This window comes from Siniperca chuatsi, linkage group LG7 (genome assembly GCF_020085105.1).
Source record: "Siniperca chuatsi isolate FFG_IHB_CAS linkage group LG7, ASM2008510v1, whole genome shotgun sequence".
In the NCBI taxonomy this organism is placed as follows: domain Eukaryota; kingdom Metazoa; phylum Chordata; class Actinopteri; order Centrarchiformes; family Sinipercidae; genus Siniperca; species Siniperca chuatsi.
The window spans coordinates 21,727,830-21,739,152 of record NC_058048.1 but is presented as its reverse complement, the minus strand read 5'-3'; the positions used below and the strand labels follow the sequence as shown (position 1 = coordinate 21,739,152).

The 11,323-nt window shown below is 38.6% G+C and overlaps 1 protein-coding gene across 2 annotated transcripts; it reads left to right on the top strand.

The window, feature by feature from the left end:
- Window positions 1–5,227: 5,227 nt before the first annotated feature.
- paf1 (PAF1 homolog, Paf1/RNA polymerase II complex component) lies at window positions 5,228–11,109 on the top strand. 2 transcript variants are annotated; one of them, XM_044203489.1, is made up of 14 exons: window positions 5,228–5,448; window positions 6,319–6,348; window positions 6,491–6,583; window positions 6,667–6,788; window positions 6,881–6,947; window positions 7,034–7,135; window positions 7,237–7,342; window positions 7,698–7,766; window positions 8,005–8,108; window positions 8,190–8,306; window positions 8,455–8,583; window positions 8,830–8,935; window positions 10,102–10,180; window positions 10,328–11,109. In XM_044203489.1, the coding sequence occupies exons 1-14, from the start codon at window positions 5,402–5,404 to the stop codon at window positions 10,756–10,758; spliced, it is 1,602 nt and encodes a 533-aa protein (XP_044059424.1). In that variant the 5' UTR covers window positions 5,228–5,401; the 3' UTR covers window positions 10,759–11,109. The 2 variants fall into 2 exon arrangements, with proteins under 2 accessions (XP_044059424.1, XP_044059423.1); XM_044203488.1 differs by having other exon boundaries at window positions 6,316–6,348.
- The last annotated feature ends 214 nt before the right edge of the window (window positions 11,110–11,323 follow it).

The following is an 11,323-nucleotide window of genomic DNA, read 5'->3' as shown; positions in this document are numbered from 1 at the left end:
TATTTATTTACATAACTAACTTAGGCATACGTTGGTCCCGTCAACAATATAGATGTGTAACAAATGTAACGGCGCATTAGCTGTAAAACGAAGTAGCTCCAGTTTGTTCCTTTCGTGTAACTTAATCGTCTTTGCATTGTTGCTGCATTAACATTAATTACGTTTTAATCATTATCTAACGTTAAAGTCAAACTGTGATGAGCAGCTTAACTATCTAGCTGCACGAACAAGGGACTTTTAAAACAAGTAGCTAGCTAACTATAGCTGGTTAATCATGGATGTATCCATGTGGATAATACCGCTACGTGTAGCTTGACTTTAGTTACCTAGCTACCAAGCTAGCAAAATAGCCATTGTTATTATCTCTGTAACGCTAACGTAAATATATATTCACTGCATCGAGGATATTGACCAACAACTGTGTATGAATATTTGCAACGATGCACAAACTTAAGTAACGTTAGTGTTAACGTCAGTGGCGGAGATATTACGTTAGCTAACCTAGCTATAGACTGAAGAATGCATATTTTAATTGTCGACATTTAACGTTAACGTTAGCTGAAATGTTTGGACACTGATTTGCTAACTTTACTTTTAACAGCAAAATAAAAAGAGAAAATGTGTGGCACTGAATAGGTAACATCAATGTTTTTAGTGTGTGTTTTTTTTTATCTTGGTAATGTTGCTCAAACACCAGGTTTAAATTTACAAGCCAGCCAATTTATCAAATATCTGTTTATGGGCTATTTACGTTAACGTTATATGCTACAAAAAATACTTGCTTGTTTTGGCTTTCATTATTATCCCACAATGTTATATACTTTAAGACAACTTTATAATTTTACAGTATGTTTTTGCCTAATTCTAGTTATCCAAATATGCTAGGTATAGCAATATTTTATATCTGATATAGCCTATTTAACGTTATAGTGTAGATTTTATATACAAAACATGAGGTGGATTAGCATAAACCAATTACAGTATAAGCATTGTATGTTGACTTGTCATATGTACAATGCATACAAAACTTTATTTACAGTATCTCCTTTTTTATGTATATGCATCTAAAAAAAAAGTTGTCTAATGTATGAGTGTGCAGGAAGTCATGCAAAGGAAAATAGGGAAGTTAAGCACACTGTCAGCACTAAGTTTATTGAAAAACAAACATTTTGGTCATAGACCCATGTATTAACTCAACATGAAACATTTCCCAAAATGGTTTAATACAACCAGCAATATTAAAGTGATAAAATAAACAGTATGAATGGTATGACAAAATGTCTGACAGTAGACACATTTATATGATCTTACTGCTCAACCCTAACTCACAGTAGGAGAATACATGAAAATATCAGGACATGTGACTACATTTTATAGTCACAGTATACATAGGATCATAATTCCAGAAAGCATCACTGTAGTGCATGTTTGGTGTCCCCATAGAGCTCCAGGATGTTGTGTGAAGTCCTGCTGTCATCGCTATGGTTCCTGTTTGTTATCTTCTGGGTCGAGACAATAAGTGTTTGGCTGTTTCTGTCCATGTTCTACCAGGACCGGGCATTTTACCACTGGGGAGATGGGTAAGAGATGTGTTTCTGTGCTTAACTTTTTTTAATGTGCATCTTGTATTCATAATAGTTTGTTCAGACAAAAAATACTCCCTCTATACTAAAAGACAACGTATGTAGTAATTCCCACACTTAGTGGTGTGAAAGAAAGTGTTTGCCCCATTCCTGATTTCTTATTTTTTGCATGTTTGTCACACTTAAATGTTTCAGGTTAAACAAATTTAAATATCAGTCAAAGATAACACAAAATGCAGTTTTTAAATGAAGGGTGTTAAGGGAAAACAAAATCCAAACCTACATGGCCCTGTGCAAAATAGTGATTGGTTGGGCCACCCTTAGCAGCAAAAACTGCAATCAAGCCTTTTACAGCGCTGTGGAGAAATTTTAGCCGACTCATCTTTGCAGAACTGTTGTAATTCAGCCACATTGGAGGGTTTTCGAGCATGAACTGCTTTTTAAAAAAAAGGTCATGCCACAGCAATAGGATTCAGGTCAGGACTTTGACTAGGGCCACTCCAGTCTTCATTTTGTTCTTCAGCCATTCAGAGGTGGACTTGCTGGTGTTTTTTTGGATCATTGTCCTGCTGCAGAACCCAAGTTCGCTTCAGCTTGAGGTCACGAACAGATGGCTGGACATTTTCCTTCAGGAGTTTTTGGTAGACAGCAGAATTCATGGTTCCATTTATCACAGCAAGTCTTCCAGGTCCTGAAGCAGCAAAACAGCCCCAGACCATCACACTACTACCCCCATATTTTACTGTTGGTATGATGTTCTTTTTCTGAAATGCGGTGTTACTTTTACGCCACATGTAATGGGACACACACCTTCCAAAAAGTTCAGCCTTTGTCTCGTCAGCCCACAGAGTATTTTCCCAAAAGTCTTGGGGATCATCAAGATGTTTTCTGGCAAAAATGAGACGAGCCTTAATGTTCTTTTTGCTCAACAGTGGTTTTCGTCTTGGAACTCTGCCATGCAGGTCATTTTTGCCCAGTCTCTTTCTTATGGTGGAGTCATGAACACTGACCTTAACTGAGGCACGTGAGGCCTGCAGTTCTTTGGATGTTGTTGTGGGGTCTTTTGTGACCTCTTGAATGGGTCGTCGTCGCCATTTGTGAATAATGGCGCTCGCTGGAGTCCCAAAGCTTTAGAAATGGCTTTATAACCTTTTCCAGACTGATAAATCCCAATTACTTTCTTTTTCACTTGTTCCTGAATTTCTTTGGATATCAGCATGATGTCTAACTTTTGACAATCTTTTGGTCTACTTCACTTTGTCAGGCAGGTCCTATTTAAGTGATTTCTTGATTGAGAACAGGTGTGGCAGTAATCAGGCCTGGGTGTGGCTAGAGAAATTGAACGCAGGTGTGATAAACCACAGTGAAATTATGTTTTAACAGGTGGGGGCAATAACTTTTTCACACAGGGCCATGTAGGTTTGGATTTTGTTTTCCCTTAATAATAACAACCTTCATTTAAAAACTGCATTTTGTGTTTACTTGTGTTATCTTTGACTAATATTTAAATTTGTTTGATCTCAAACATTTAAGTGTGACAAACATGCAAAAAAAAAAAAAAGAAATCAGGAAGGGGGCAAACACTTTTTCATACCACTGTATATATACCCTTAGCCTTACTTTAAATATTCGGAAATTATTTCTAGTGTTTACAGCTTTATTTTACTTTAGTTTATTCTATAGTAGTCTATTCTATTGTGATTATTTTATACATTTCACCTCATTGAATATCACTTTTTGTTGTTGCTTTAACTGAATTCTTCCAACGTTCTATCACCATTTTATCTCATTTTATATTAAGTACTTAATTCATGGTTCCAACACTTCTTTGCCAACTAACTTGGAAGCAGAGGGAGAGACGAGAATGTAGAATGACCTGCGTTGAAAGTTAAAACATCGTCTCCATTTTCTTGATAGGACCCAAATTTAGACCTTAAGAGTCCTCGAGCCCTTCCTGAACCGATGGATGGAAAAACACTTGAGACCTAATGGGAAATGTCCATTATGGGATCAGTGTTGTGTGCACTCGGTTCATGGGTTAGTGAGCATCATCTTTTAATGGAACCATTCTTTTGATGTTACAGGGTATTTGCAGATGATCCTGGACAGATGATATACATGTTGAGCAGGTAAGAACTTTGTTTTTAAAATATGAAATAGGAGCTGTATGTATTTCTGTGCAAGGATTAATCTCTTGTCTCTCTCCACAGAGTCGATACCCATATGCAGACAGAGATGCAGACCTGAGACGGGAAAAGATCAAGAACTCCACTGAAAGGACTCTCAATAGAGGGCTGTTGCAGTTATGTGACTGAAGAACATATGATTAAAAGCAGTAGCCGTTTTTCCTTTGCACTAACGGCCTTGCACACTGTTGTGCACAGTCCATGTATACATAGCTAAATGCAGGCCCACTTTTAACAATAGGTGCCGGAGAGATGCAGCATGCGTGGCGCAACTAAGACGTAGAGGGAGGTCCTCATTGATTGATGTGTATCACACCCACCAATATAACATTCACATTTTCACTTTCAGATTTTGGGGAAGCAGAATTAATGTAGCAGAAAATGCTTGGTTCACAAAGGATGAGCACCTGTCTGTTATTTCTTTAAACAACATTTTGAGACTTGCACTGAGATGGTGTTTTGGTCATCATGCCGTTCTATGCAACTACAGTTGTTGCTGCCTGCAGCTGTATTTATGTTTTAAATATCATATTGCAATAAATGTTATTAGTTAGGCATATGAATGTTATGAACTATTACCAGATGTTTTGGCGTATGTTTGATGCCACAACCTTTTAACAAGGAGTTCATTTTGAATATTGGAGGTGGTGGAGCCATGTACGTGGGTTTAGATATAAGTCTGAACCCAATAAATGGACGATTAAGAGTTCATAATTTGATCAAAGATTTTATGTTTTTCACACTAAGCACCCTCACCTACAGTAGCTAAACTGGCAACAGGGACAACATTATTTGAGCTTAATTATTAAGCTTGGAAATACTTCTACTTTGTCCACTTGCTGGAAATTTTCCAGAGCTTTCAGCCACATCTTGTGGCCTTTATCAGCGGATGGATGATGGTCATGTATCTCTATCTCGATATAAGACCACCTGTTATCACCTGACTGAAACTCCATCTGCTGATGAAGATCACAATATGGGACTGAAAGCCCTGGAAGATTTTTTTGTCGCAACATTGAATTTGTGTGTGTGTGCGCGTGTGTGTATCTAAAGATAGGAAAATAAAAGTGAGGGGAGTATACCTTATGATAGGAATCCTCTCTCAAAACAATATGTCAATGTTATATCTAGTAAATGAAATAAAAGTGAAATTATACTTTTAAAAAATATAACTTTTTGCAAGACAGTAAGATTTTTGGTCTGCCAGACATTTTTTTTCCTCTGTAAATTAAAAGGTGTACTTTTGAACAAAACCAGCTGATAGTTTTGGTCTCCTTTTGAAACTGAGACAAAGAATGTCAATGTTGTTTTGTATCAATATGCTAAATAAATGCAAGCATTTTTAAGTGCAAGTTTTTGTTGAATGTACTATATTGATACCTAATACCTCACTTGCCAGGGCAGTACGTTAGGGGTCGCTCACAATATAGCAAAGCTGTGACTGTCGATCCTCCACCGGGTCATCATCATCCTATCCTGCCGGGTAAAAATAAAAATGCAGTACACATTCTGATTGAAGTTAGACTTAATAGTTGTATATAGTTTTACTTAGGCCAAAGATTTTGGTTGTCATCAGGCGTATTTGTGCAAACAAAGAGGTTTGCTTTTAGTTGTGAGCAGTTTGTCATAAACATGGCACCAACGATTCAGACACAAGCTCAACGAGAAGACGGCCACAGGTAAGTTAAAAGAAAATGCTTTTATAAGTTCGTTAACCTAGCTGGTTGTCTACATTGGACATTTATGTTAACGTTAATGTTAGTGACTTAATGTTAAAGCAGCTACGAGTCGTCAACATTAACGTTAGGTAATTAGGTTGCTCGTTAGTTGTGTACAACGTTAGCTAACAATGCCAGTTAGCTAGCTACAAAAACAAGCAGGCTTCACGTCAAGTTATGCTAACCTGCGTGCTAAGGTAGCTTAGCGAGCTAACCTGATCATTTAGCGTTAAGTAACAAATTTAAATAAGTGAGTCGTAGTAACTTAAAGTAGAGGCAATCAGATGGCTAATATTGGGTTAATGGTAACTAAACTATGCTAGCCAAGGTTAGCCAGTCCGAATGCTAACAGTAACGTAGTAGATTTCATGGTAAAACAGCTGTATTGGACTGCATTAGATTGTACAGATGGTAACGTTTTAGGTATTACCTAGCAAATTCCCGTAACAAATGAAACAGCATTTTAAACTTATATCTTAACGTTACCACGTATACAATTATTTTAAGGCAAGAATGAGATAATGAGAAGTATTTACTTGATATGGTGTGCATTTTTGCAAGGTGAACTTGTAATAGGTTAGGCATTACATCGCCCTCATTTATTAGGGTTGAATTCTGCCAGGTGCGGTTCTTCAGTGGGTGGTTTCCCCAGGGATTCTCTGTATAAAAAATGTAAACAACATCTATCCATCCAAGCATAACACTAGAGCAGTGAATAAGGCAGTAGGACATTGTTAATGACCTTTCACTGAAATTTTTATGTCATACTGTAGCACTAGTTTATGAGAGATGGTGACAAGTCTAATAAAAGGCTGTTTTCTCTTCAAGCAGGCCATCTTCACATAGAACTGTTCCAGAGAGGTAAGTCGATTTAGCACTATTAACTATTTTACTATTATGTACAGTAATCTGGAATGTGCCTCTTTAAAAGTAGTACTAAGGTATGCAAATGTGTCTGGGTAACTCAAACTGTGTATGTTCTGTACTTTTGTGCCCATGACAGGTCAGGGGTCGTCTGTCGGGTGAAGTACTGCAACAGCCTGCCTGACATCCCTTTTGACCCCAAATTCATCACATATCCATTTGATCAGCACAGGTAAAACATCCATCTTTTCCATCTATGGAGTACACACTGATGAACATGGGCACAGCTTGATGTTTGTTTTTCTGTTGTGGCAGGTTTGTACAGTATAAAGCCACTTCTCTAGAGAAGCAGCACAAGCATGAGCTCCTGACTGAGCCAGACCTTGGGGTCACCATTGATCTTATCAACCCAGACACCTACCGCATAGACCCCAATAGTAAGTCTCCAGTTGTTGTTACATGTCACATCCTATTCTTAATTTTTTTCAGAGACTGCCCTGCTTTATCAAATGTCTGTTTAAATTGTCAGTACTGTTGGATCCGGCTGATGAAAAACTGTTGGAAGAGGACATCCAGGCTCCATCCAGTTCGAAGAGGTAAGGCTGCTAAATAAGCAACTTTTATGTTGTTATAGATTCATGTGGAGATTTTTTTGTTTAAACATTTTCTTCTTCCCTATAAGATCACAGCAGCATGCTAAAGTGGTCCCGTGGATGAGAAAGACAGAATATATTTCTACAGAGTTTAACAGATACGGCGTTTCCAATGAGAAAGTGGAAGTCAAGTAAGTTGGCTAAACATGTTCACTTTTAAATGAATGAAAGTAGATAGGTGTATGATATTGTGTATGTGGGTGTGTATAACTTAGACATGTTGTGTTTTTAGGATTGGTGTATCTGTCAAACAGCAGTTTACAGAAGAAGAAATCTACAAGGACAGAGACAGCCAGATTTCTGCTATTGAGAAGACGTTTGAGGATGCACAGAAATCTGTGAGCGAGCATATAACTAGGCTGCCCAAATCCTTGTTGTTTAACATCCTTTATATTTCAAGCAACTTGAAGAGTGAAATGGGCAGTAGTTTGAACATGGGTTTGGGGGATTGTGGGAAAATTAAATAATGTCTTATCCATCCCAATATTTATGGGAAGGATAAGACAAAACCTCTTCTTCTTCTTCAGCTATTGCTATGGAGCTGCTCTGTGCAGTAGAAGACTGTTAGTAATGGCCAGCTGTCAGAAGCAAATCAGCACATTAACCTAAAATGCAAAAGTATTCTTGGTCACCGTGCGTGGTTAGGTAATTGGAAAATGAGCCATGGTTTGTAAACATGTTGTTTTTCTCCAGATTACGCAGCACTACAGTAAACCCAGAGTTACTCCTGTGGAGGTACTACCTGTGTTCCCAGACTTCAAGGTAAGCTATAATTTCACTCCGTTTATTGACTTTTAGAGTCTCTGTGGATGATTTAAAATGACATGCCACAGGCACTGTAGTAGGAGATGTGCAGGTCCACAATAAACTGCAGCAAATTTAAAGGCAACAGTTATATCTGTTGTTGCTCCAGTTGCTTGTTTTTTGTCAGTTTAAGGTACTTTAATTGTCAAACTGGCACTTTATATTATAATATTTTGAACATTTTCTCTTTCCCCAGATGTGGATCAACCCATGTGCTCAGGTCATCTTTGACTCTGATCCTGCACCTAAAGACATATCAGGACCAGCAGGAGTGGAAATGATGTCTCAGGCCATGATCAGGTAACTGTTGTGTGGATGTGTGTTTCAAAAGTAACATTTTTGCATAAATACTAATTTATGTTTCGTGTCTCTTCAATACAGAGGTATGATGGATGAGGAAGGAAATCAGTTTGTGGCCTACTTCCTGCCCAATGAAGAAACAATTCGCAAACGCAAGAGAGACTGCGACGAGGGGATGGATTATATGCCTGAGGATCTGTGAGTAAAAATATATTACATCAAGAGAATCATGGATCTTTTTTGCTGCGTTTAAAACCTTGTTACTATCACTTATCACCTTGTTACTTTTCTTGTTTTTAAGTTGCATACCAGGAAGTAATAATGCATTTTATTTTCTGTGTTTCAGGTATGATTACAAGATAGCCAGGGAGTACAACTGGAATGTCAAGAACAAAGCCAGCAAGGGTTATGAAGAGAACTACTTCTTTATCTTCAGAGATGGAGATGGTGTTTATTACAATGAGCTTGAGACAAGGTAAGTCATTGATCAGAGAAGAGACTTATTTGTCATTGCACCTCAAAATCAAGAAAGGGAGATATGCTTTTTACAGGAATAATTGCAGCTGGTGTGTTTAGATCAAGCGTAAGCGTAGATTGTCATGCTTTAGAAAGTATGGTGTCAAATGGTAATGCACAAAACAAACGGCACCACCACCATGATATCTGGTGCTTTGATGGCAAACTGGCCTTGTCCTCTGACAGCCTGTCTTCTGTACTGCAGGGTGCGTCTGAGCAAGCGGAGAGCCAAGGCTGGAGCACAGTCAACCACAAACGCTGTGCTGGTGTGCAAGCACAGAGATATGAACGAGAAGGAACTCGAAGCCCAGGTGAGTGTACTAGTTACTTCCCTCTTTTTCTTGATGTTAGATTAAAATTTTCTTTTAGGTATTTGTGTCACTTATTGAACAGTACTTGGTTGTTGGAAGGAGAACTCTGAATAAAGATCAGTGACTGAATTATCATGTAACTAAAGCTTACTGTTTATTAAAAAAAATTTAAGAAATCATTTATCATAGATTAAAGTTGTAATATTGATTAAATTCAGTTGGGTCTTCAACCAAATGTTATCTAAAAGTAGTTGCAGAGCAACAAAAATGCAATTGGGGAGGTGATTTGTTAATATCACATTATTATTTAGATTAAAGGACTGTCCACACCAAGAACGATAACTATAACAGTAACTAAATATATCGTTTTAAAAATTGTTCTAACTCAATTGAATGGCGGAGTCCACACCGCAACTATAACGACAATGACAGTGGCGAACGATATCGTTGGGATCACTTTCAGAGTGATTTGATGAACGATAGAAACGCTGACAGCCAATCAAAATCCATCCAACTTTACAGTGTTAAGTTTTTTTTTTACGTTCAACATCTGCCATGTTGAACGTAAAAAAAACTTAATTTTACCTTAGACGTACTGCCCAACAGTCTTTGGCACTGATGGGGTCTCTGAAGTTCGTTTGGTCCTTACTGATGTCCTCTTTGACGATTGCCAGGATACCATCAAACTGATGTTGACTCATACGAAAGTATGAATAAAATTTGTCTTCAAAAGACGACAACTCTCCTAACAGAGCATTGGATTCTCCTAACTCCTAAGAATTTCATGAACCCATATCCTTCTGGTTTTCTTTTTGTTTCTCTGCGCAATGTACAGCAGTAACAGGTCATCAATTTCCATTTTCCTTATCTGCCCAGTCAGTGACACAGCTTGAGCGCGCAGCGCGTGCTTGGGGCCACTGTTTACAGAACCTTCATCAGTGTGGATGCTCACATAGTTATAGTTATCGTTATTGTTCTTGGTGTGGACGGCCCTGTACTGCTTTGTAGTCAGTGTTTGCCTGTATTTTGTTTTTAAGCCATGCTTTCCAACATGACTCAACTAATCTAAACTAATGACTGGAACTGTTATAGCATTATTTATAAAACTGGGTTCTTGGACAGTAGTAGTGTCCTGATGACTGATTCCCTTTCATTGTGATTCTCAGGAAGCGCGTAAAGCTCAGCTGGAGAACCATGAGCCAGAAGATGAAGAGGAAGACATGGACAAGGACTTGCAGGACTCTGGTCAGTTTTCTTTTCTTCTCTACCACTGCAATTTCCATCTGCTAAATCATTCACTATCTGCATTGATGACAGTTGGGTTTTTTTTGTTTGTTTTTTTTAAATCAGTTTTTCTATTTCTGTCTGTGATATTTGAATTGTTTTCTCCAGGTGATGAGAAAGAGAAGGGCAGCGAGAACAGTGAGGCAGAGAACTCCGGTAGTGAATCTGAGAGGGAAGATGAAGACCGGGAACAAAGGGGAGAAGACGATGAAGAGGATGAACACAGAGGGAAGCGGAGGAGGAAGGCAAGCGGCAGCGGAAGCGAAAGCGGCGAGGACAGGACCAGAGAACTGCGAGATGAGGAAGAGATCTTCGGCAGTGACGATGACAGTGATGACAACGAGCCCAAGAACTCGGCCAGGAGCAGCGGGGAGGAGGGCAGTGGAAGCGAGGATGAAGGAGGGAACAGAGGAGGCAGCAGGAGTCGCAGTGCCTCTCCAGCACACAGCGACCGCAGCAGTGACCGCTCAGAGAGGGCTCAGAGTGGAAGTGGAAGTGAGAGGGGCTCAGATTCCAGTGATGCCAGTGACAGTGAATAAGATCTGTGGTCCGGACAGCAAGGTGATGGCCACCTATCTTGTCTGTATGTTCAGCTCCAAACTTGGCAGTGGTACCCTGTCCCTGATCCTAATATTAGCTCAGTCTGGGGCTGTAATATCAAATGAAATTTGTGTGCGAGATGCTCATTGGTTTTCTCTTCAATCCAGTTTTTATTTGTAGATTAAAAGTGTGCACCAGTAGCTATTTGTACACCATTCCTCTGTTTTTGTCTGTCAGATATTCAGTACAGGATCATGTAAAAAACGATTTGTTCTCTCTGCTTTTGACATATGTCATTGTGTTACGGATCTGAAACTGCTAATAAAATGCAGGTGACATTTTGTAAGAAACTCAGGCGTCAAAGGTTGTTTGTTTTTCCCTTTTTAGCAGATAATCCCATAAATTTAACAGCTTTTTTTTTTTTTTACAATTAACCCAAGAAGTACAGGACTGTCTGTGCTCCATTTTAAAATGATATATAATGATTAAATATTTAATTTGTTTAGTTGATGCTCAGTTCAGACTTTTGTTGGAAAAAGTTGGTGATTGCTCATATCAAATTAT